Source organism: Mastacembelus armatus, chromosome 22, assembly GCF_900324485.2.
Source record: "Mastacembelus armatus chromosome 22, fMasArm1.2, whole genome shotgun sequence".
Lineage (NCBI taxonomy): Eukaryota > Metazoa > Chordata > Actinopteri > Synbranchiformes > Mastacembelidae > Mastacembelus > Mastacembelus armatus.
The window spans coordinates 19,669,388-19,696,367 of record NC_046654.1 but is presented as its reverse complement, the minus strand read 5'-3'; the positions used below and the strand labels follow the sequence as shown (position 1 = coordinate 19,696,367).

The 26,980-nt window shown below is 39.2% G+C and overlaps 1 protein-coding gene across 4 annotated transcripts; it reads left to right on the top strand.

Annotated features, from left to right (window-relative positions):
- The first annotated feature begins 5,285 nt into the window (after positions 1-5,285).
- On the top strand, positions 5,286-26,917 carry dapp1 (dual adaptor of phosphotyrosine and 3-phosphoinositides). Of its 4 annotated transcripts, none has more exons than XM_026301661.2 (10): positions 5,287-5,429; positions 5,896-6,053; positions 8,346-8,468; positions 9,493-9,626; positions 14,984-15,114; positions 15,335-15,382; positions 15,558-15,620; positions 15,751-15,878; positions 17,615-17,702; positions 26,437-26,910. In XM_026301661.2, exons 2-10 carry the CDS (start codon positions 5,995-5,997, stop codon positions 26,458-26,460), a joined length of 798 nt encoding a protein of 265 aa, XP_026157446.1. In that variant the 5' UTR covers positions 5,287-5,429; positions 5,896-5,994; the 3' UTR covers positions 26,461-26,910. The 4 variants fall into 4 exon arrangements, with proteins under 4 accessions (XP_026157464.1, XP_026157446.1, XP_026157474.1 ...); XM_026301671.2 differs by having other exon boundaries at positions 5,290-5,429; positions 15,793-15,878; positions 26,437-26,907; XM_026301679.2 differs by lacking the exon at positions 15,335-15,382 and having other exon boundaries at positions 5,286-5,429; positions 26,437-26,917.
- The last annotated feature ends 63 nt before the right edge of the window (positions 26,918-26,980 follow it).

Here is a 26,980-nt window from a genome sequence, read left to right as displayed (position 1 = left end):
TACCATGGGGCTAGTCTTCTCTGATTCACTAACTTCTTTTTCAGAGGGGCCACAGAATCAAGCGTTTCACGCAGTGAGGTTACAGCTCTATCAACAATATGATCAATTTGGCAGGGAGTGGGCGGGTGCGCCTTTATCCCAGTGTTTTGGTTAGTTTATAGCCTCTGCAGTCTCCTCATGAGTTATCGGTTCAGTATCTGTCTGTCTGGTTATATCTGTCAGAGTGCTAGAATCAGTGCTTTTTTTATTTGTCAGATGACTAACTAATTGATTTTGTGCCATGGGATCCTTCAACTGAATTTTGAAGGGAAAAAAAGTTCCATTTGGTAAAACATCTTTTGTTCAGATAGTTTTTTCTTTGAAAGGAGCCATTCTCTACATAAAGACTATAACTAAACGGTCCATCTTCAAAAAACAAACAAAATCTTGGCTCATAATGCAACGAGAATGTAATCATGTTTAAACTATGAATTGTGTGTGTGTGTGTGTGTGTGTGTGTGCGTCCATATGTATATATAGAATTTTTTATTTGTGCAAATTACTTTATGGACATTTTATTGTTTTCACTGTTAATCTTTGTAAATAATTTAGGTACGATTAACTGTCAAAAGCCTATCTAGGGACAGGTTTTGTGAATTAGCCTTATATTATTAGCCTTGGCTATAAACACTGTGATACTGATATTGGATTACTGTTACTGTTTATTGTCTCTGTCCCCACTAAATAAACCATAAAATAAAATAAATAAAAAATAAAACGATAAGGAAATATCCCTGCTTCATGTGGTCAGTTGCATCACAAGAGTGGTTACAAGTTCGACAAATTAGTCTCTCAGTCTACCAAGACGTACATCTTTCACAAACATGGTGAAATTGTTTTTCTTATAGTCATCAGAATCCTTGAAAAATAGATACTTGGTAGATGACACAGCATGCTCTAAAGATCTGTCAGTCAGTGGGGACCGGGATGCAGAGACTCAGACTAAAATGCCTCTCTGCAGTTTCCTTAGAGTCGTCACCCCCCTCAAACCAAATATAGAGATTGTGTCTGCTGCTCGAACATATAAATCATATAAATCGGATGTTAACAGAAGAGGAGTTACCACTCCTCTTATTGAACAGCAAAACAGACAGTCAGATGTGGATTATTAAATATTAGGTCTTTTTCATCTAAATCTCTGTTAGTAAATGATTTGATAACTGATCACCAAATTGACTTACTCTGTCTTACTGAAACCTGGCTGCAGCAGGATGAATATGTCAGTCTGAATTTTTTTATTATTAAACTTTCATCCTCAGAACAATTATAACTCATTTGAGAGCCTCACTCTTAGTCTCTCACATCCAAACTAGAAAACACAAAAACCTACTCCCTACCAAATTGACCAAATTGATCCTATTGTTGACAGTGCTGCAGCCTCGCTGCGTGAAATGGTTGATACTGTGGCCCCTCTGAAAAAGAAGTTAGTGAATCAAAGGAGATTAGCCCCATGGTATAATTTACATATTCATACCTTAAAGCAGGCATCACGAAGGCTGGAAAGGAAGTGGCGTTACACAAATTTAGAGGAATTTTTTCTAGCCTGGAAAAACAGTCTACTAACATATAAAAAAGCTCTCCGTAAAGCCAGAACTGCATACTATTCATCACTAATAGAGGAAAATAAGAACAATCCCAGGTTTCTTTTCAGCACTGTAGCCAGGCTGACAAAAAGTCACAGCTCCGTTGAGCCCAGTGTTCCCTTAGCTCTCAGCAGTGATGAATTTATGAGTTTCTTTACAAATAAAATCACAACTATTAGAGATAAAATTCAGCAGATGCTTCCTATACCTGCAATAAATGAATCTTCTACTACAGTAGCTCTTGAATCATCTGTAAGACCTCAGTTATGTTTAGACTGCTTCTCTCCCATAGATCTCTCTGAATTTACATCAGTAGTTGCTTCATCTAAGTCATCAACGTGTCTCTTAGACCCCATCCAGACTGCTTAAAGACACCCTGCCATTAATTAACTCATCTTTATTAGACTTAGTAAATTTATCTCTAATATCAGGCTACGTACCACAGGCCTTTAAGACTGCAGTAATCAAACCTTTACTCAAAAAGCCTAGTCTTGATCCAGGAGTCTTGGCTAATTATAGACCAATATCCAACCTACCATTTATTTCTAAAATCCTAGAAAAAGCTGTTGCTATGCAGCTTTCAGACCACTTACACGGGAATGAACTATTTGAAAATTTTCAAGCACATCATAGTACAGAAACAGCACTGTTAAAAGTCACCAACAATGTTCTCTTAGCTTCAGATAATGGACTTGTTTCAATACTTGTCCTCCTAGACCTTAGTGCTGCATTCGACACTACTGACCACAACATCTTATGACAGAGACTGGAGCATGTGACTGGTATCAGAGGAACAGTGTTAAAATGGTTCCAATCCTATTTATCGGACAGATTCCAGTTTGTTCATGTCCATGATGAACCTTCCACACGCACAAAAGTTAGTTATGGAGTTCCACAAGGTTCTGTGCTAGGACCGATTTTGTTCACCTTATACATGCCTGCTTTAGGCAACGTTATTAGGAAGCACTCTATTAATTACCCATGCTATGCAGATGACACACAGCTTTATCTATCTATTAAACCTGATAACACAAACCAGTTAGCCAGACTTCAGGTGTGTCTAAAGGACATAAAGGCCTGAATGACCAGTAACTTTCTACTTTTAAATGCAGTGAAAACAGAAGTTATTGTATTTGGGCCTAAAAACCTCAGAAACAGCTTTTCTAACAATGTAGCTACTTTAGATGGCATAGCCCTGGCCTCCAGCACTACTGTGAAAAATTTTGGAGTTATTTTTGACCAGGACTTGTCCTTTAACTCACACATAAAACAAATTTCTTGAACTGCATTCTTTCACTTGTGCAACATTTCCAAAATTAGTAGCATCCTGTCTCAAAATGATGCAGAAAAACTAGTCCATGCATTGTTACTTCAAGGCTAGATTACTGTAACCCATTAGTATCTGAATGTCCCAGTATCTCCATAAAAAGCCTCTAGGTAATCCAGAATGCTGCAGCCAGAGTTCTGACAGGAACTAGCAAGAGAGATCATATTTCTCCTATATTAGTTTCTCTTCATTGGCTCCCTGTATAATCCGGAATAGAATTTAAAATCCTTCTTCTCACATGCAAATCCCTTCATGATCAAGCTCCTTCATACCTTAACAGACCTCATAGTATCATATTATCCCAATAGAGCACTTCGCTCTCAGAGTGCAGGTCTACTTGTGGTTCCCAGAGTTTCCAAAAGTAGAATGGGAGGCAGAGCCTTTAGCTATCAAACTCCTCTCCTGTGGAACCAGCTCCCAGCCTTGGTTCAGGAGGCAGACACTCTCTGTTCTTTTAAGGCTTGACTTAAAACCTTCCTCTTTGACAAAGCTTAAAGTTTCAACACAAAAAAGTAAATATTGCAGCATAATACTGCAATACTAACTACTGTCTGAAAAAGAAAGATGTCCAATACAGCTGTATTGGACATGAAAAATATTGTATTATTTGATTGAAATAATTCTTATTTGTGTAATAATTATAAAGCACACACAGAAAAACATGTAATCTCTACTCAAAGTATGTACAAGAAAAAGTTATGTCCTCTGCCACCAGGTCGTGAGTCATCGGACATGTATCTGCGCAGAGAACTTCAAGAGCTAAAGAATTACATCTTCAGTGGTATAAGTAGGTTACACAAAATGTAATGCTTGTGAAACGCATATAATTGTGCATACTAAACAAGTAGTAGTAGTAGTGTTTCTGCGTTAAGAACTTTTGATTTGCCTGAAATTTGCTCGCTTTCCGAAGGCTGTTTGTTAAGAAAATCTTTATACACATCGTTATGGTGGAATGAGGTTTTTAGGGATGGTTTGTGTTAAATTCCCATATCTTCTCATAAAACACGTGACTTGTTCAGTTTAAGTGCGAGTGGTGGATGCAGGACAGATTGTTGCTAAAGACTGGATATTATCAAATGTATGAAATGAGGTCATGACCAAATAGCCCCAATTATTATTAAAACCATAAGATTAATTAGTGTTTGTGCATTTATTTATTTAGGTATTTTAGCTTTATCTGAAGAGATAAAAAATTAAGAACTAACTAACTAAAACAAAGCTAAAATAAATAAAATGAAATAACTACAAGTTAACATGGTTTGGTCCTACTGTTATATAGGTGACTTACCAGGTCCCGCCCTCTCTGCAAAGGCACCCTGCTGGTAAGGAAACAGAGATGGGATAAAGGGAAGAAAAGACTTAGCTTTACAGAAAACTTTAGGAAAGGACCTGCGCAGAACCCAGATCCTGACAACAGCCCTTATTTCCCAGATTGGAAATAAGGGCTTATAATTTATTAAACTATGCTTAGACAAAAAAAAAAAAAAAAAAAAAAATCACATTTGGGAAAGAGATCTTGTGTTTTGTCCTAATTTATTTACAAAAACAGATTTGCAGTAGAGTTTTATATTTTGCCATGTTTTGTTGCCACGTCATGGGTGTCATGAACCGACCAGACTGAATGTAGTCAGAGGTTTCGTCTTTCGCTCTACCTCTGATCCCCTCTGTCCTGGTGTTGGTGTTTGTGTTTGTGTGTGTGTGTGTGTGTGAGCTCTCTTTCAATCTGTCCTCACTTGCAAAGGAGGAGATTGGGAAGAGTGGAATTCTTTCTTTGCACAAAGATTTTAGTCTATTTTTTTGAAGCTATCTGGTTAACTTAATCACACATTAATTGGGTGTGATTATTTTTTCCTCATAGATGCTGTTATGAAGAAATATCCTGGCATCACCAAAGCCATACACTGCAATCACATATATGAAAGTGGCCATATTGCTATATTTTGAATTGTTTCATAGACTGACATTATGTGCAGCGCCCCAGTCGAATAAAAGGTCTTGACTGATGGTCTAACAGCTTTGTTTATTTTGAACCAAAGTAAGAGCTAAATATTAAACAAAACAGAACAGAAAACAATTAGCTTCGCAGCATGTGGTCTAGGGTAATTAACAACACAAAGTTAGCTAACTAACATAAAAGCCACCTGAAAAAAAATTGTTGCCACATTCGACTCCTGCCAAAGTTTGCAATTCCTTCAACTTTTTTTTTTACACCATTATGTCCGTTGTCTTTCCTTCTCCTTTGCGTTTCCCCTTTTGCGCATATCAAATTACTTCCTCTTACTTGTCTGATGGCCTTCCAGAATAAAACACTTCCGCCGTAACAGGAAATAAGAAATTAACGTAAATCTTACAAAGAAAACCATAATATACACTTCGGTCAATTACATTAAGTATGTAAATTGCATATTTCGCCATATATCATTTTCCTGTTGGATATGACCACCTCAGTGCGGACGACTGCTTCCTTTAGACACAATTCAGTAAGCATTTTCTGAAATTTAAATTTTTACAAAGACATACGTTTGTACTACCACAGAGCAGTGTGTATTTTCTTACTTCATTAGGGTATGATTCTGACAAAATCAGCTGAATGCATATAAAAAGCGGGTCAGTCTAACGTTTAGCAGTCGATGCATGTTAAACACATAAGAATCGCACATGGCGCACCTGATGTCTATATGATATAGACCCACTGTAGGTAATTTTTAAATGTGAAATCCAAATATGCAAATTCACATTTAATAACAAATGTGCATTACACATTTAGCCTAAAAGATTGCTTTGAAACAAGAGAACATTCTATGTACTAAAGTAGTAGGCTACAACACCACGTGACTGTAATAATCTGTAATATTTGCTGACATAATTCAGATTTTGTATAAGCATACATGCAATGAGAATATGGAACATTACAAATGCATCGCAGTAAAACGTATTTCCTCTTAGGCGTCTGACTGAACCTAACAGCTTTCACTTCTCTGGCTGCTGTACGTGCCCTGGTGGGTGAATGCGACTTTCCGGCGGAGAGTGAATTCTCCCGGAGAGATGAGTTTCTACAGCGATGCGTCTACCGAAGACACAAGGGACGAGTTAGATACTTTGGGGTAAGACAGTCTAGGATTAATAAAAACTGATATAAGGCTGGCTTCCGTGTTTAGCCTGTTTTAGAAAACGACACGCTTCTAAACGACTCGTCCAATTGACACATATGTAGCTATTAGACTCCGTACCGAATGCATGCACATGAAAAGTATATGTAGGCTACTTATGTTAATTTTTATTAGGCTACTTATTATTTTCATTACTCGCTGCGCATACAGCAGATTTGGATAAAATTATAGCGTATTTAATCATTTATTAACTAGCTTGACTGTAAGATATATTAGCTAAATATATCTATATTTATATGAAGGCTACAGATGTAATTTACCAGAGGAAATAATCGTTAAATAGTATTAGCTTAGTCGCGTTTTCCTATTTTCCCCACAAGCAGTATATTAAACGTCCAAGTTCCTGGTTAGAAAGAATGTAAGGTTGTTTGGTGTGTAGCTGTTGAATTTTTAAACAGTACTAGTCTATGTAACTCTGATGGTACAGTACATCAACATTTACCGCTTGTCTTATCGAGCGTCACGAGGGGGAGGCAGAACAATGACTGAAAATATTTGGCATTGAAAACAAAACCTTAAATTGTAAAAGGACACACTGGTATTGAAACACTATTGACAAATAATGAATTGGTTCTAAAGAAAAGTATTAATACTATAAAACACTGTACTGAAAAGTAAATCTGTCATTTTAATTAGATATTTTTTAATTCTGTTTTTCAGTGACAGACCTTTCCATTTATGCTGGCAGTTTTTAGTCAGTGTATTGTCTTTGGCAAGACAATTTATCATTTAATGGAAACACTTGAGAGTTAGGTAGCACTGATTAATTCCACTCCATTTCATTCCTTCTGGATAGCGGTGAGAGAAAAACACTCCACTCTCTTGACCAGTAGAATCCCTCCACCACTCTAATATTGCAGCAGTTGACAACCTACTGCAAAGACAATCTTTTTAACTGGAAAATCCCAAAAGTCAATTCATATTAATTACTGGATGAGGTTTATTACAGAATAAACATTATGGTACAGTATGCACCTAAATCAGTAGATCTTCAGGACACACACATGTCACTGGTTTGGTAATGACATAATGTTGGAATAAATGAACTACTGCATAATCAGTGTTTTTTTTTTGTTTTTTAAGAGGTATGAGCTCAGAAAGAGGCTTGACAGGAGAGTGAGTTTAATAATGTTTATTAAAAACACAGTAGCTGAGATAGAGGTTCAGGTGAATTAGGCAACAATACAGGAAACAGAACGTCTTCCAAACATATATGCACCAATATATGGAATAACTTAAATATTCAAGGCCGAAACGAAGTCACAGTTTAATTCAGGTAGGTAACTACAAGAAGTTAAGAACCAGGTTCAGGCCAGAGAATTAGCAGAACACTAAGGGAAGCCCAGGAACAGGTAACAAGTAGAAAAAATAAGTCAGTTCAGGGAAACAAAATCAGGCTTACATTTTAGTTCATGTCAGACAGGCAATAATATTGCCACTCAAAATCTAGGTCAGGCACTAAGGAATCAGGTTTGACAATCAGGAATCAATTATGGCCATCAAGAGTCAGGTAACACCTTCTGAGGTCAGATTAGGCCATAAGGAATCAGGTGAGACCTTTAGGAGTGTGGTCAGGCATACAAGGATCAGGTCAGGCTATCCGGAGTCAGGTAATGTCTTCAGGGGTCAGGTAGGTCCTCAGAAGTCAGGTTAAGTTCCCTGAATAGGTTCATGAATAAAGCGAGGTCCTCATGAGACAGGTTCTACCTTCAGGAATCAGGTTAGCTTCAGAGGAGTCAGGTCAGCTCTCAGGAAACAGAAACAGCCCTCATTAAACAGGTTTGGTCTTCAGGAAAAAGGTTTGGTCATCAGGAGTGAAGTAAGGCATTCAGGAATCAAGTAAGGCCATTAGGAATCCAGTGAAGCACCAGAAATCAGGTTTTGGTCTTCAGGCAGGGCTGGATGGTGAGTAACAAAAGTAACTTCATAATCTGGCAAGAGTGGGTGGCTGCAGACCTGCTTTTATGCAGAGAGCCACAGGTGCAGCAAATACCAGTGATCACAGGGCAGGCACAGGTGAAGTCAATCAAAACCAATTAAATCAAGTTGCCAAAACTAACTCAAGGGGAATACAGGAAGTGAAATACCAAAATAAAAGTCCAAGGCAGGAAGTCCAAAGACCCAGATCCTGACATAAAGTGTGGCAGCTAAGATATTTAATAGCTTAAGATGAATTCTCAGTTTAACGCAGCATTGAGGTACAGATTATTTTAAATTTTTTTGAAGGTGGTACCACTATGACCTGTCTCGTCATGCTGCAGAGGCACTTCTCTTGTCCAATGGTAGTGATGGAAGTTATCTCCTGAGAAACAGTAATGAGGGACCAGGCTGTTTCGCCTTGTCTGTCAGGTGAGTCCACCTGTAACAATATCATTCTCATGTAAAAAAAATACATCATGGTTTTGGTAGGTGATGACATGATAAACATCTCATATTACAGTAGATCACTAGTGTACAAACAAAGATAACCCCACTTTAGAAGAGGTAAAACAAATACTAAAGTGAATTTCCTAAGAACAGGACTATAGAACCTTATTATTTTATTTGTAAATATTAAAATGTGTATACAGCATCAGAGCTTGGACCACACTGTATTATCTTTCACATATGAAATACATTAATATTTGAAATGTTTTTCAATGTATGAGACAAGCACCATAAACTCACTGAATTACTGAACAGATTTTCTGCACTCACTGTTGTATGAACTTGTTCAGATTTATATAGTAATTTTAATCATTTTGACTGTAGACAGTATTTTATTTAGAAAAATTTTATCCATGGTTCCTTGTTTTGAAATGTTTGGAAAACATACCGTTTTTAACAGAAACTTTGACTTCTTTCGCTAACTAAAGAGAAGTTAGAAGAAAATATATTTGTTTGAGTAAGATATTGAAAAAGTTATGCTTTTTGGTGTTAGTTTGGTAACTGAAAAAGTGTTTAATAAAAATAAAATGTGTAATTACCAAGGACCAATTAAACACTTGGCTCATTATTCAGCTACAACTGCTATTTGGTTTTACTGTGCTTTCACAGAATAAATACCCAGCTTCATTTCATTTGTGTAATAAAATCAGGACATTTACCATACAAAATTTTAAAAGTTGTGCCCATATCCAGAAATGAGTATAACTCATTTGTAAGATGTAACTAAGCACATAAAGTGTTAGCAGTAAATTAAAGTTACTAGACTGAATAAATCACGTCAGAGGCAGAAACTAATAGTTTGTCACTGTAGCTCCTTTTTTTGCGTTTAACTTCATAACAATAACAGACAGTATTAATCTCTTTTCCAAGATCACTGTGCACAAGATCATTTTGCATGTGAATGTTTTTGAAATTCCAACATTAAATGTTGTCATTTGACATATAGGGCAAAGGATTCAGTCAAGCATTTTCATGTAATGCGAAAAGATGGTTGCTACGTCTTTGGATTTAATGAGTATGCAACCCTTCAAGACTTTGTCAACCACTTTGCTAACCAGCCTCTGCTGGGCAGTGATACAGGTAAAGAGATCTTTACTAACCTACATTCAAATAACATTCAAATTGCACAATACTTTTTTATGTATATGTGTGTATATTTTTATATTTTGTGGAGATTGCTGGAAGGTGTAAATTTCCCATAGGGAAATTTAAATAAACCAAATTTAAATTTAAATGAACTCTGACTTCAATTAAAGTATCTATCTATCTGTCTGTCTCTCTGTCTGTCTATCTTTCTTTCTTATGACATGAAACATATATTTTATTGATTTCTGCCTTGCTTCCTGTCTCCTGCTTTCTGCTAAAAGTGATGGGGGGGAAACTTGTTTGAGTTATATCAGTGTGAACAGTGATAAATCTGAAACATGCTATACCTGTGTCATGTGTGATTTGTACTTTAAAGTCTACCCGCAATCTTTCAACCTTAATTGTTTTTATCTGCTGATGCATGTAGAAATGTGTCTGTTTTGGACTTCCTGCTCGTCTTTGGGCTTTGTCATTTGCCTGCTCTGCTTACAATACCTTTTTATGTAGATTAACTTTCTGTTCACTTGCCCTTCTGCCTGGCTGTCTTTGTTTGGGTCCTCCTGTCTAAATAAAGAATAAAACAGTCCTGCTGGCATTGACAGTAGTAAAGAAACAGTTCAGAATACAATAACTAAAAACTAATCTGAAGTGGACAGGAAAAAAATCAGAAGCAACAAAAGGAGTAACGTTTAACAGGAAAAGAATTAAAGAATAAAGGCTTGTGATTTTCAATAAATTTTTCAGTGTGAATAAATCTCCTGACCAAAACTCGTCAAAACCAACAATGAGTGTAGCAAGGTCTGTGCACCCAAATCTTTAGCTTTAGATTTAGCTTTTTACTCTGCCATAAAGCTTTGTTCTCCAAAATACTAATCAGTAAACTAATCAGTAAATTCCTTCATTATAAAGAATATTGGCACTTTTATTTTTCATAGAGGAAATTACAGCATTTAAAAATGTTGTGAAAGTTTTATATTATCTATTGCTGCACTTTTTCAACAAAAAGTCTGCACATAAATTGAAACCCCACAATGAATATATAATTAATAATCTTCAAGCCTTAAACAAATATATAAAAATAAAAAAAAAATTCCCGTCTCACCCCTATGGGTGGTGTGTCTTCCTCAATCTCGGGTCCTCTACCAGAGGCCTGGGAGTTTGAGGGTTCTTCGCAGTATCTTAGCTGTTCCTAGCACTGCGCTCTTCTGGACTGAGATCTCTGATGTTGTTCCTGGGATCTGTTGGAGCCACTCTCCCAGTTTGGGGGTCACAGCCCCGAGGGTGCCGATTACCACGGGGACCACTGTTGCCTTCACCTTCCACATCTTTTCTAGCTCTTCTTTAAGCCCTTGGTATTTCTCCAGCTTCTCATGTTCCTTCTTTCTGATGTTGCTATCACTTGGGATTGCTACATCTACTGTACTCATGGATCTTGGCTGTTTCATCTTGGATGGTGGCTCTGACGCTCACCAGTCCCCAGCCTCCTTCCTTCCTCTTAGCGTACAGTCTCAGGATGCTGGATTTGGGGTGAAGTCCTCCATGCATTGTGAGGAGCTTCCTTGTCTTGACATCAGTGGCTTCTATGTCCTCTTTTGGCCAGCTTATTATGCCAGCGGGGTATCTGATGACCAGCAGGGCGTAGGTGTTGATGGCTTGGACCTTGTTCTTCCCATTTAGCTGACTTCTTAGGACTTGCCTTACTCTCTGTAGGTATTTGGCTGTGGCTGCTTTCCTTGCGGCTTCTTCTTGGTTCCCATTTGCCTGTGGGATTCCAAGGTACTTGTAGCTCCCCTCAACATCCGCTATGCTGCCTTCTGGGAGTTCAACTCCTACAGTCCTGACAACTTTCCCTCTCTTTGTTGTCATTCGACCACACTTGTCCAGTCCGAATGACATTCCAATGTCGTTGCTGTATATCCTGGTGGTATGGATCAGTGAGTCGATGTCTCGTTCAGTCCTGGCATACAGCTTGATGTCATCCATGTACAGGAGGTGGCTGATGGTTGCCCCATTTCGCAGTCGGTATCCAAAGCCCGTCTTAGCGATGATCTGGCTGAGGGGGTTCAGGCCTATGCAGAACAGCAGCGGGGACAGAGCATCTCCTTGGTAGATGCCGTACTTGATGGAGACTTGTGCTATCGGCTTGAGGTTGGCTACTAGGGTTGTTTTCCACAGTCCCATTGAGTTCCTTATGAAGCTTCTTAGGGTCCTATTGATGTTGTACAGCTCCAGGCATTCCAGGATCCATGTGTGAGGCATTGAGTCGTAGGCTTTCTTGTAGTCAATCCAAGCGGTCCACAGGTTGGTCTGCCTGGTCTTACAGTCTCGAGCGACCGCTTTATCCACCAGTAGTTGGTGTTTTGCTCCCCTGGTGTCCTTACCTATTCCTTTCTGGGCCCCGCTCATGTATTGAGCCATGTACCTACTCATCTTAGCCGCTATGATGCCCGACAGGAGCTTCCAGGTTGTGCAGAGGCAGGTTATCGGATGGTAGTTGGATGGGACTGCTCCCTTTTGGGGGTCCTTCAGGATCAGGACTGTCCTGCCTTCAGTTAGCCACTCTGGGTGAGTCCCATCCATTAGCAGCTGGTTCATTTGAGCTGCCAGGCATTCATGGAGGGCAGTTAGCTTCTTTAGCCAGTAGGTGTGGATCATGTCAGGCCCCGGTGCTGTCCAGTTCTTCATGTTGGAGACCCTTTCTCGGATATCTGCCGTTGCGATGGTTACTGGTTCTTGTTCAGGGAGGTTGCAGGTCTGCCAGCCACTGGGCATTGGTGTTATGTGATGCCTCCCTCTCCCATATGTCTTTCCAGTATTGTTCAGTCTCCAGCCTTGCTGAGTCTGCCCTTGTGTTACTGCCCTCCCACTGAGAGTACACCTTGGATGGTTCGGTGGAGAACATCCTGTTTATTCTCCGTGCTTCTATTTCTCTGGTGTACCTCTTCAGGCGTGTGGCCAGGGCTGTGAGTCGTTGTTTGGCAGTCTCCAGGACCTCTGGTATGGACAGCCTGCTGTATTTCTTACCCAACTTCATCCCCCTTCTCTGCAGTTCTGATAGTTGGCTGACTTCTCTCCGTGTTGCCCTTATTTTTGCCTCTAACCTCCTTCCCCAGGCAGGGTACTGCTCCTTGGTGGTGGAATGTATCTGTGGCCAAGCATCTCAAGGATCACTGTTGCCGTGGTGTATATCAGCTTGTTGGTCTCGGTGATGATCACAGTGGGGATTGTTCGTAATGCTGCATTCACATCTTCTAGTAGACTTTTAGAGAGTACTTCACTTAGTCTTGGTAACCGGCTGCGGAGGTTCCAGGTGTCCATCTTGCCTACGATCTTCGCTCTCAGGTCAGCTGCTCTTGTGTTGAGCGTGTCGGGGCTTGTCATTGGGGCTTGATACCCAATCTCGGGTGGGGGTGGTATTGTTTCCCCCCTGACCTGGCGTCCTGGCTCCCCCTTGCCGTAGCATTTGTGTTGTATTTCTTCAATCTCTAGTTGTGATAGCAGCTGCCATTTGTGGATGTTGGAACACTGAGCTACTAGATGCTTTGGCCCTAGTGTGGATGGTGGTTTTCGGAGTTTCCATAGGTTCCACATCCTCTTCATGTAGCCCCTATCGCTGGGGTTACTCATGTAGTAGCATTCCAACAGTTCTCTGTTATCAGTATCTGTATCTGATATCGTATAGCGCCAAATCACAATACAAATCATCTCAAGGCACTTTACAAAAACTAAAACTAAAAACCCAACAAATCCCTTATGAGCAAGCACTTGGCCACAGTGGAGAGGAAAAACTCCCTTTAACAGAAGAAAAAACCTAAGGGATAACTAAGGGATGGTTCAGGGTTGCCTGAAGCCAGCCCTAACTATACGCTTTGTCAAAGAGGAAGGTTTTAAGTCTAGACTTAAAAGTACAGAGAGTGTCTGGCTCCTGAATCCAGGCTGGGAGCTGGTTCCACAGGAGAGGAGCTTGATAACTAAAGGCTCTGCCTCCCATTCTGCTTTTGGAAACTCTGGGAACCACAAGTAGATCTGCACTCTGAGAGCGAAGTGGTCTATTGAGATAATATGGTACTATGAGGTATTTAAGGTCTGAAGGAGCTTGATCATAAAGGGATTTGTATGTGAGGAGAAGGATTTTAAATTCTATTCTGGATTTTGCAGGAAGCCAATGAAGAGAAACTAATATAGGAGAAATATGATCTCTCTTGCTAGTTCCTGTCAGGACTCTGGCTGCGGCATTCTGGATTAATTGGAGGCTTTTTATGGAGCTACTGGGACCACAGTAATGAGTTACATTAATCTAGCTTTGAGGTAACAAATGCATGGACTAGTTTTTCTGCATCATTTTGAGACAGGATGTTCCTAATTTTGGCAATGTTGCGCAGATAAAAAAATGCAGTTCTAGAGATTTGTCTTATGTGTGAGTTAAAGCACATGTCCTGGTCAAACATAACTCCAAGGTTTTTCACAGTAGCGCTGGAGGCCAGGGCTATGCCATCTAAAGTAGCTATAATTTTAGAAAAGTTATTTCTGAGATTTTTAGGCCCAAATATAATGACTTCTGTTTTCTCCGAGTTTAAAAGTAAAAAGTTACTGGTCATCCAGGCCTTTATGTCAGTTAGACAGGCTTGAAGTCTGGTTAACTGGTTTGTGTTAACAGGTTTAATAGATAGATATAACTGAGTGTCATCCGCATAGCAGTGGTAATTAATAGAGTGCTTCCTAATGATATATCCTAAAGGAAGCATGTACAGGGTGAACAGAATCGGTCCTAGCACAGAGCCTTGTGGAACTCCATAACTAACTTTTGTTCGTGTGGAAGGTTCATCATGGATATGAACAAACTGGAATCTGTCCGATAAATAGGATTGGAAACATTTTAACGCTGTTCCTCTGATACCAGTCACATGCTCCAGTCTCTGTAATAAGATGTTGTGGTCACAGGTTTTAATTTTACAGTGTTTGACATGACAAAAATGAAATACTGTAATACATTCTTATAAAATCTCAACATTACATTTTTCAGATGAACCTCCAAAGAAAACCCCCATACCCTCCTGAGAACCGAGGAAAATAAGTGTCTTTCAATTTATTCTTTTTTGTAATTTCCTACCTATTTTTGGTTAAAAAAAAACATCTTACAATTTAGACTTTTTTTAAATTTATTTTTATTTTTAATTTTATAGCATGTCCACTGTAGTGGACCATAGGACCGTTTTTGTGTGAACAAACTGTCCACTACAAGGGACACAAGTCAGTGGGCTGGGTCTCAGGAGGATACATATTAATTATGTTATTGGATGTTGATTGTGCTTTAAAGACACGTAGTAACTATCCCTCTCTCTCTGAACTAGGAACCCTTATTGTACTGAAGTGCCCATACCCACGGCATGTGGAGGAGCCATCCATCTATGAGTCTGTGCGAGTTCACACAGCCATACAGACGGGCCGCACAGAAAATGATCTTGTACCAAATGCACCATCGGTATGACACCTAGTGCACACGCCCGTGCGCAGCTGATATCAAAATACCTCTGTGATGTAACCTACCTATGTAACCTTCACTGAGTGGTGAAATGTTTCAACCTAAAAACTAGAAGTCTAGTTGCCATGACTCAATCTCGAGATAACGTCCCCTGGACGACTGAGAATCTTCACTGACACCACTACTAATACTACTACTAACACAAAGCATGTCTTTTTAGCTGGGCACAAAAGAAGGCTATCTGGTCAAACAGGGAGCATTTGTGAAGGTAAGATCGGTGGCATTGTAGGGGGGTTACTTCACGGTGACTGAACATGAATTAGCTTTTAACAGGAATGCAACTGTTGAATTCCCGTGATTGCTGCTGAAAACATTAACTGTGGAATGTGTGATACTCCATAATGTTAAAATATGTACATTTTAACTTTTGAACCACTTTGCAGAACTGGAAACAAAGGTGGTTTACACTCAGCAGATATGAACTGAAATACTTCAAAGACAAAACGGTGAGTCTCTCATCAACTGGGACTTTGTGTTCTCAATGTGCCATTTCTGAATTTCCAATTTGGTATTAGGTTTTTGTTTTTATTACAGTATATTACTTCTGCAATTGCATTAAGTTTCAACTCCTTCTAGTCACACGACACAAGCAACGACGCTGTAGTCTCTCTGTTGCAGTGTGAGGAGCCCATTCGAATCCTCGATCTAAGAGCCTGCTCTGCAGTCCAGTTTGACTATTCTCAGGATAGAGTCAACTGCTTCTGGTAAATCATGGTCATTTAACTTTTCATTTATTTATTTTGATCATGTTAATATAGAATTTCATGATAAAATTAGGTTCATAAACAGAATGCACTTTTATTTCCCAGTACACATTCCATGAAAGGAAACAGGAGAAGAAAATCTTATTTCCTATCATTATTCAAAACAGACATGAAAAGTTCCAAAGGGGGATATTATTTCTTAATGCCATCTTGTGCACTTATTTTTTTCTGTACTATTTCTTAAATTTCTATATTTGAATTCCACTGTGTGACAGCATGGAGTGAAATACATATCTGCTTTAAAGTAGACTATACATACATTAAATTTCCTTTTATGGCCCTCACAATCAGAACTGAGAAAGTGTTGATCTCTTTCTTTTTGCCTTAAACATAATATATCTGTAGTTCCACCACATCTTTAAATTGCATTAAGCCAGACTTTATAAACTTTTTATTTACCCTGTGTATAATTCTTACTTCTTTTTCTGTAATACAAACAGTGGCTTTGTATTGGTCATGTACATTGCTCAGTGTGTTCATTTAACAAAAGATAAATTCCCCAAAAATAACCCCAAATATACATGCCACTTTCAATAAACTGTCACTGTTGTGAATCACATGCCATAGTCAATGCCTGTTTTACATTTTGTTTTTAAAAACATGGTGTTTGGTTTAAAGTCATTTAAATTGCTGGAGAAAGTAGTATATTATTATTGACTAAATATTTGTTAGAAAGTAACGTAGCTCAGATAGTCATTATTCCAGATTTAGGTAATATGTGAACTGAGCTATTTCTCTTTGCTGATTAAGATGGTGAAATCTATTTAAAAGCACTGCAGTAAGAGGTGAGACCAGATGTTTTCTGAGTTGTACTTACAATCATTTGCATCATGAAAAAGGGGAAGTATGAGCAGTTCAACAACAAAAGGAAATGAGGGGCGATGTTACAGACTCTCTCCTTTTCACCTTTCACACACATTTCAAATAGGAAGTGTTTATTCTCTCCATCTTCATTTGATCCAACAAAAATGTGGTTCACTTTCTATTAGGCAATCAGGCTTCCTCTATCTCTTAATTTCTCCAGGGTGCCCCCCTTCCCTCAAGATCACTGAAGCAAATGGGTGATTTATTCTGCCTTAAATTCAGTTGGGGTGCAGGACCGGACAAATTTATTTTTAAAATTACTGACTTTGAGATTTATTTTGAATGGCTGAGATGTAAACATTCTCAATACCTGCTATCACTAAACTTACCAGCTGCACACCAACAATGAACCATTTAAAAACACAATTTTACTTGCAGTGCAGAGCCTGACAAACAGAAGCATTTTTTTGTCAGAAGAGAGCACATCTTAATCTCTTAATGACCAGTATGCATTAACATACTCTGTTGCAGTGTTTATGTGTATTGGTGTTTTAGGAATAATTTTATACTTCTTAAACTTGAGGAACATGTGTGTATTGGAAACATAAACTATGTGATGGAACTCTCAAAAGGTTTCTGGGCAATGACATATTAAGGATATTCTAAAGCAAAAGATGAAATCACATGATCACCTGCTGATTCAGTAATTCAACGCTTCTCATGGAACCACCACTACAACTACCTCTTCCTGGTCAACAAGCAAATGACAAATGTTTGGTTCCATTTGATGATTTTTTTTTTTTCACACAACCTTTGTGTGTAAAAACTGAATAATATAACACACTTCTTTACTTACCTCTGTGTGTCCACAGTCTAGTGTTTCCCGATAGGACATTTTATCTTTGTGCAAAGACGGGTGTGGAGGCAGATGAGTGGATCAAGATGCTGAGGTGGAAACTGGTAAGTTTATTCAGACTGTGTGCATTTCCCAGCTTTGGTGACAGGGGTGTGATATTTTTACTAGTAACTCACACTGCTGATGGGTTTCCCCCTCATCAGTCTATAGCAAAACTATCAATGTGTTGTATCTCTTCAATCAAATTCAGTTTTGTTTGTATAGTGCCAAATCAATGAAAATCATCCCAGGGCACTTTAAATAGAAACCCAACAAATCCCTTATGAGCACCACTGGAGAGGAAAAATCCCCTTTAACACGAGAAACCTAACAGAACCAGGCTCAGTTTGGGGTTGGGGTGAGTGAAGAGAGGAGAGAGAAAAGAAAAAACAAACAATGTGTAGATTGGTGGAGTCAGTAACTGCACCTCAGCAATATACAGCTCCAGGACCAGGGACACCTGCAAAAGGTACAGAGACAGAGAGAGAGAGCACAAAACTGATGAAACAGAAAAAAGCTAATAAAATATTCTATACAAAGAAAAAGAGCTTCCAGATAAGTTTTTTTTTTTTTTTAAATTTACAATTGTGTTCTCGCACTAGAGACAAATATTGCACTGGGCGGTGTCTGCTCTAATCTGTTACCTGCTAATCTGAGAAATATGATTAAATGATCATAGGCATGACTGCAAAGACGAAAAAACTGTCCTTGTGTTCCGGTGATTTTGGTACACCATGGTTTTTTGGACCATCTGTCACGGATGTGAGGGGTCTGCAGAAATCTTCTATGCCCTCCACTTGACCAACAGGACACAGGTCCTCTCCAGCTGGCACATCCAATGGTTTCACAGGCACCACTACAGAATGAGCAAAATGTTGCCAATCCTATAGGCAAAGACCTACTATACTCAACAGGACAGCTCAAGCCCTATAGTTACAGTAACTGTCAGTGTTATTGTTCAGCCACACTAGTTGTCAGGGTGCCTTGAATACCTGGATGCATATCTTATTTTGCTTTCTGTTCTCATCACTGATTAACATTACCAGTTGCATGAAGGAGAAATACTAACAGCAATCCCTTCAATTAAATTTATAACCCCTTGGAGCTTCTGTGTGGTTTTGAGTGCAGGCAAGTCTGCAACATCTTCAGCATCACTTTCTCAACAAGGGTGTTTTGTTGAGTTGGGCCTATAACATGAAGAAGGCATAACACCCGCTCTTCCAACTCGATAAAACAAACTAACCACAATCCTAAAGGAAGGTTTTAAGTCTAACCTTAAAAGTATATACTGTTTTCCAGGTAAGTGAATCCACTTCAAGCATGTTGTGCTGTATAGTTCGTCTACACATTAGCAACAGACTAGCTTTAGTCTAACACACCTAAAAACTAAAAAACTAAACTCTCTAAACAATTCATTAACTGCTACATTTCGGTACTAGTCAAGTACTGTTCTATTTTGACCGGTATTTATTGCTATTTCCAGACTTAGTGCTCGTTAGCCTACCAGTTAGCTTAGCTAGCTAGTAACATGGTTTCTCCCTCTCTCTCTCTCTCCTGCTCGGATTTCCACGTATAGTTATTCCTCATTCTCCTTTAGTGATAGTGATACCTGTAATAAGTGTAAGGTTCTGCTAGCTTAGGAGGCTCAGGGTCTGTTAGCGGTCCTAGGGCAGCTCCGGAGCAGCCTGGAGAATTAGCCTGGGTGACGGTCCGACGGAAACATACTCCTAAGCAGACGCCCACGGCTCATCACCTGGCTGTTCACGTTTCTAATAGATTTTCCCCGCTCAGCGACACACCCGCTGAGAAACCGACTGATAATTGGCGATTCCATAGTCAGAAACGTGAAGGTAGAGACACCAGCGACCATAGTCAAATGTATTCCTGGGGCCAGAGCGGGGGACATCGAGTCAAATCTGAAGCTGCTCGCTAAGGCTAATTGGAAATATGGAAAAATTGTTATTCACGTCGGCAGCAATGACACCCGATTACGCCAATCGGTCACTAAAATTAATGTTGAGTCGGTGTGTAATTTTGCTAAATTAATGTTGGACTCCGTAGTTTTCTCTGGACCCCTCCCCAATCTGACCAGTGATAACATGTTTAGCCACATGTTGTCGTTCCGTCGCTGGCTGTCTCGGTGGTGTCCAGCAAACGATGTGGGCTTCATAGACAATTGGGCCACTTTCTGGGGAAAGACTCAGTCTAAAACACCTATCTGCAGTTTCCTTAGAGCTGTCACCCCCCTCAAACCACATAGAGATTGTGTCTGTCCCTCGAACATATACAGTATCTCACAGAAGTAAGTACAGAGGTAAACCGCTGGCAACAAATGTGTGTACACCACTAAGTGAAAATGTCCAAATTGGGCCCAAAGTGTCAATATTTTGTGTGACTACCATTATTTTCCAGCACTGCCATAACCCTCTTGGGCATGGAGTTCACCAGAGCTTCACAGGTTGCCACTGGAATCCTCTTCCACACCTCCATGACGACATCACAGAGCTGGTGAATGTTAGAGACCTTGCACTCCTATACCTTCCGTTTGAGGATGCCCCACAGATGCTCAATAGGGTTTAGGTCTGGAGACTTGCTTGGCCAGTCCATCACCTTTACCCTCAGCTTCTTTAGCAAGGCAGTGGTCATCTTGGAGGTGTGTTTGGGGTACTTATCATGCTGGAATACTGCCCTGTGGCCCAGTCTCCGAAGGGAGGGGATCATGCTCTGCTTCAGTATGTCACAGTACATGTTGGCATTCATGGTTCCCTCAATGAACTGTAGCTCCCCAATGCCGGCAGCACTCATGCAGCCCCAGACCTTGACACTCCCACCACCATGCTTGACTGTAGGCAAGACACACTTTTCTTTGTACTCCTCACCTGGTTGCTGCCAGACACACTTGACACCATCTGAACCAAATAAGTTTATCTTGGTCTCATCAAACCACAGGACACGGTTCCAGTAATCCATGTCCTTAGTCTGCTTGTCTTCAGCAAACTGTTTGCAGGCTTTCTTGTGCATCATCTTTAGAAGAGGCTTCCTTCTGGGATGACAGCCATGCAGACCAATTTGATGCAGTGTGCGGCGTATGGTCTGAGCACTGAGAGGCTGACCCCTCACCCCTTGAACCTCTGCAGCAATGCTGGCAGCACTCATACGTCTATTTCCCAAAGACAACCTCTGGATATGACGTTGAGCACGTGCACTCAACTTCTTTGGTCGAAAAATGGCTAATTAGGCCCAATTTGGACATTTTCACTTAGGGGTGTACTCACTTTTGTTGCCAGTGGTTTAGACATTAATGGCTGTGTGTTGAGTTATTTTGTGGGGACAGCAAATTTACACTGTTATACAAGCTGTACACTCACTACTTTACATTGTAGCAAAGTGTCATTTTTTCAGTGTTGTCACATGAAAAGATATAATAAATTATTTACAAAAATGTGAGGACTGTACTCACTTCTGTGAGATACTGTAAATCAAATAAATCAGAAGTTAACAGAAGAGGAGTTATTCATAAAAACCTAATAAAATTAAGTCCACTCCTCTTATTGAACAGAAAACCAGAACAGTAAGATGTGGATTATTAAATATTAGGTCTCTTTCATCTAAATCTCTTTTAATAAATGATTTGATAACTGCTCTCCAAATTGACTTACTCTGTCTTACTCCTATTCAATTCAATTCAATTCAATTTTATTTGTATAGCGCCAAATCACAATACAAATCATCTCAAGGCACTTTACAAAAACTAAAACTGAAACTAAAACTAAAAACCCAACAATTCCCTTATGAGCAAGCACTTGGCGACAGTGGAGAGGAAAAAACTCCCTTTAACGGAAGAAAAAAAACCTCCAGCAGAACCAGGCTCAGTTTGGGCGGCCATCTGCCTCGACCGGTTGGGGTGAGTGGATAGAGCAGAGAGAAAAGAACAGCAACAATAAACAACAAATAGACACTGCAGGTTGGTGGGGCCAGTAACTGCACATCAGCGATAAACAGCTCCAGGACCAGGGACACCTGCAGAAGGTACAGAGAGAGAGAGAGAGAGAGAGAGGGAGGGAGAGAGCACAAACTAGGGGAGAGAGAGAGCACAAGGTTAGTAACATTCAATGGTGGAATATACATGAGGTGGGAGAGAAGAGGGGAGGGGGTTAGGGTAGGGGAGCTCAGTGCACCGATGGTCCTCGGGCAGTCTAGGCCTATAGCAGCATAACTAACTAAGGGATGGTTCAGGGTTGCCTGAAGCCAGCCCTAACTATATGCTTTGTCAAAGAGGAAGGTATGTCAATCTGAATGAATCAACCTGTCCCTTACTCAGAGTTTTTAACTGAATTTCCAGACTTCCTGTCTGATTTAGTGCTTAGATCAGATAAAATCATTATAGTGGGAGATTGTAACATTCATGTGGGTGTTGAAAATAATAGTCTCAGCACTGCATTTAATTAAATATTAGATTCAATTGGTTTCACTCAAAACGTTAATAAACCCACCCACTGTTTCAATCACACCTTTGATCTTGTTCTGACCTGTGGCATCGAAATTGAACATTTAATAGTTTTTCCCCAAAATCCTATTTTGTCAGATCATTCTTTAATAACTTTTGAATTTAAAATAATGGATCATGCAGCATTTGGAAGAAAATCCCACTACAGTAAATGTTTATCTGACAACACTGTTAATAAATTTAAGAAAATGATTCCATCTTTATTTATATCTATGCCATGTGCCAACACAGTGGAGGGCAGCTGCCTCAATCCTACTCCCTATCAAATTGATCATATTGTTGACAGTGCTGTAGCTTCACTGTGTGATACTGTTGATACTGTGGCCCCTCTGAAAAAGAAGTTTGTGAATCAGAGGAGATTTTAGCTCCATGGTACAGTTCACATACCTCACGTACCTTTAAGCAGGCATCACAAAGGCTGGAAAGGAAGTGGCGTTCCACAAATTTAGAAGAATTTTATCTAGACTGGAAAAACAGTCTATTAACTATAGATAGAGATCTATTTTATGTGTGCATTAAAGAACAATTCTTGGTCAAAAATAACTCCAAGGTTTTTCACAGTAGTGCTGGAGGCCAGGGCTATGCCATCTAAAGTAGCTATATTGTTAGAAAAGCTATTTCAGAGGTTTTTAGGCCCAAATACAATAACATGTTTTCTCTGAATTTAAAAGTAGAAAGTAACTGGTCATTCACGACTTTATGTACTTTAGACATGCGTGAAGTCCGGTTAACTGGTTTGTGTTATTAGGTTTCATAGATAGATACAGCTGAGTGTCATCTGCATAGCAGTGGTAAATAATGCAGTGCTTTCTAATACCATTACCTAAGGGAAGCATGTACAGTGCCTTGCAAAAGTATTCACCCCCCTTGGCATTTTTCATGTTTTGTTGCCTCACAACCTGGAAATAAAATGGATTGTTTGAAAGTTTGCATCATTTCATTTATAGAGCATGCCTACAACTTTGAAGATGTGATTTTTAAAAAAAAAATTGTGACAACAAATAGGACAAAATAACAGAAAACTGCGTGCATTAAAGTGAGTACTTTGTAGAGCCACCTTTTGCGGCAATTACAGCTGCAAGTCGCTTTGGATAAGTCTCTATGAGCTTGCCACATCTTGCCACTGGGAATTTTGCCCATTCCTCAAGCTAAAACTGCTCCAGCTCCTTGATGTTGGGTGGTTTCCGCTTGTGAACAGCAATCTTCAAGTCTGACCACAGAGTCTCAATTGGAGTCTCAAAGTCTGGGCTTTGACTAAGCCATTCCAACACATTTAAACATTTACCCTTCGGGTCATTGTCCTGTTGGAAGGTGAACCTCCGTCCCAGTCTCAAATCACAGGCAGACTGACAGGTTTTGCTCAAGAATATCCCTGTATTTAGCACCATCCATCTTTCCCATGACTCGAATCAGTTTCCCAGTCCCTGTTGCTGAAAAACATCCTCACAGCATGATGCTTCCACCACCATGTTTCACTGTGGGGATGGTGTTCTTGGGGTGATGGGATGTGTTGGGTTTGCGCCATACATAGCGTTTTCCTTGGTGGCCAAAAAGTTCAATTTTAGTCTCATCTTTACCAGAGCACATTCCTCCATACATTTGGGGAGCCACCCACATGTCTTTTGGCAAACTCAAACATCTTAATTTTAAAAGTTAAGTAATGGCTTTTTTCTGGCCACTCTTCCATAGAGCTGAGCTCTATGGAGTGTATGGCTCCATGCACAGATACACCAGTCTCTGCTGTGGAACTCTGCAACTCCTAGAGTTACCTTTGGTCTCTGTGCTGCCTCTCTGATTAATGCCCTCCGGCTCATTACCCGGTCTGTGAGTTTTGGTGGGCTTGGCGGGTTTGTTGTGGTACCATGTTCTTTCCATTTGAAGATGATGGATTTGATGTTTCAAATGTTTGTTTTCATGGTGTGAAGCCTCTTGCTTAGTGGTGTTGCAGCCTCTGGGGCCTTTCAGAAAAGATGTGTTTATACTGACAGATCATGTGACACTTAGATTGCACAAAGGTGGGCTTTATTTCACTAATTATGTGACTTCTGAAGGTAATTGGTTGCACTAGAACTTTTGAGGGGCTTCATAGCAAAGGGGGTGAATACATATGTCACATGTCAATTTTCAGATTTTTAAAAATTCTTCTTTATATATATTTTTTTTATTTCACTTCACTGACTTAGACTATTTTGTGCAGATCCATCACATAAAATTCAGATTTAAAAAACATTTAAATTACAGGTTATAATGTAACAATACATGAACATGAACTTTTGCAAGGCACTGTATAAGGTAAAATGAATTGGTACAGTTGTGAATGGAAAGTTCAACATGAATACATTTGAATCTGTCTGATAAGATTTAAACCAATCCAGTGGCATTTTTAGGTCTGATCATTATGGGCATCAGCCCCAAATATTTTGATCTTATCACGAAATTTTTTTGATCCTGACAAGGGAAAATATGGAGCAAGGTCATATTCAGACTTTGATTGCATCACTGGAGGGAGGGTGAGTGATTTAACACAGCACATACACAAGGAAGATGCATAAAGTTATTTTCATTATAGCAGGCATAAAAGCCAGTATACAGCCATTTAAAATACTAAAAGAAAAACAATCTAGTCCTCTTGGGATTTTCATGAAAGCTGAAGGTAAATAATTAATCATGATTATAGAGGAAATGCTGGGTTGATATTCAGAAAAAGTTTTGTCAAAAATAATGTTTATTTGTGTAAGAGTTGTCTAGCTTGGGGGTCTCTAGACATGTGAGGAAATTATTTCTGGCAGTGCAAGGTGAATTCTGTCTGCGATGCTGCTCCTTCACATGTGGCCACAAAAATGGTCTCTATAATAAGATGCTGTGATCAGTGGTGTCAGCATTAAGATCTAGCAGGCCAAGTATAGAGACAAGTCCATTGTCTGAACCTAAAAGAAGATTATTGGTGACTGTTTCAGTGCTGTTTCTATACTATGATGTATTCTGAAGATTCAAATAGCTCATTCCTGTGGAAGTTGTTGCATAGCTACTGCAACAGCTTTTTCAAGGATTTTAGAAATAGAGTAGAATGGATATAAGTCTAAAATTAAAGTAGGCTTTTTGAGTAATGCTTTGATTACTGCAATCTTTAAAAGGCCTGTGGTACCTAGCCTGTTACACGAGATAAATTGACAAGGTCTAAAAATGTGTTGTGTAAAGGGAGGGCATCTTAGAGCAGTGTACCTGGTATGGGGTATAGGAGACATGAAGCAACTGTTGAAGTTAGTACAGAGAGATCAGTGGGAAAGAATTCCGCTATAAGATTGTACTTCTTAAATTGTGGTTTTTCCTGTCTTCCTTATGTTAAAAGCAACTCTAGCAAACATTTTTTCTCTGGAACAATAAAGTTGTCTGAATCTTAACTGAGTTATTACAGATGATTCAAGAGCTACTGTAATAGAAGCTTTATCTGTCGCAACTGCAGGAAGGACCTCATACATTTTATTTAGTTACAATTTTATTTGTAAAGAAACTCAAAGTCATCACTGTTGAGAGCTAAGGGAATACTGACTTTCTGTCAGCCTCGCTACAGTACTGAAAAAAAATCTGGGGATTTTCTTTTCCTCTATTACTATGCAACTTTGGCTTTACGAAGGGCTTTTTTATGTTTGTAAAGTTTTTTTAGGCTGCCTAAAATTCTTCTAAATCTGTGGACCACAATCTTTCTAGTTTTCACGATGTCTGCTTTAAGTTGCAGATTTTATTCAACATTTAGTTCCATCTACCGAGCACAAATCAGACCCTTTAAGTGTTGATCTATATCCCACACTTTATGGCCAGCTACTATTTTAATGCATGCTGTAAAATATACAAGGCCACTAAATATAATTTGTATTTTATTTGTATTTTTCTTTTTAAAAAAGTATTTATGTCTTAAATAGCATATATCAGCATAAGCTGTGCTTTGTAATGTAGGACTTCTGGAGTGTTAGTCCAGATGTGCATGCTGGGAAATGTATTCTTGAACTAATAATGTATTTTAACTTACTAATTTAATAGTTTGAGGGGAACCTCAACTCAGAGTTGACAAACAAGTTGACCCCATTGAACTCTAGGCCTATTTTTAGAACTCTGCTCGAAAACAGCAGTTATTTTTAGTCAATTTAAAACTAACAAATTTATAATGTTTATTGGATTATTGGATAATTTTTTTGTGACCTGGCACTATACAAATAAACTGAATTGAATGAGCTGATCTCTATATGCTCCATTATGGGTTTTACAGCGACCAGTGACACAAACTTTGTTTCCAGTCACAGATCAAAAAAGGTCAATAACTGCTGGCAAAGAAGACACAGGAGATACCGTAGACAGACGACTGGCCTTCATACAAGACATCACATCAACTAGATGAACAATATTGAAGTATTTTTAAAACTGAAGAGTACGACCATAAATAACACAGGGACATATGTCCCTGATTGTACAGAGCTCAAGCTAACAACTTGGATGTTTATTTAGTACAAAGAGGCTTAATTTTTAGTTCCTATTCCTAGAGTTACCTATTAGCAGTCTTGCCTGATTTGCCTGCTTTAACAGTCAGTGGTAGCATTATTCTGAGACTAAATCTAACAGTCTATTCATCTCTCAATGTTCAATGTCCCCAGTTAATGTCAGTGACTCTCTAATGTAGTTTGATATTCTTTTAATAAAGTTTAGTAATTTTGTAGAATGTGGCTTCACGATAATAAACATGTTGCATTGCAACGCCATGGTTCACTATTTATGTACAATAGAGTACACACATTAACTGGCACTCAAGAAAAAACTTCAAGGGATCTGACTATCTCCGATGGT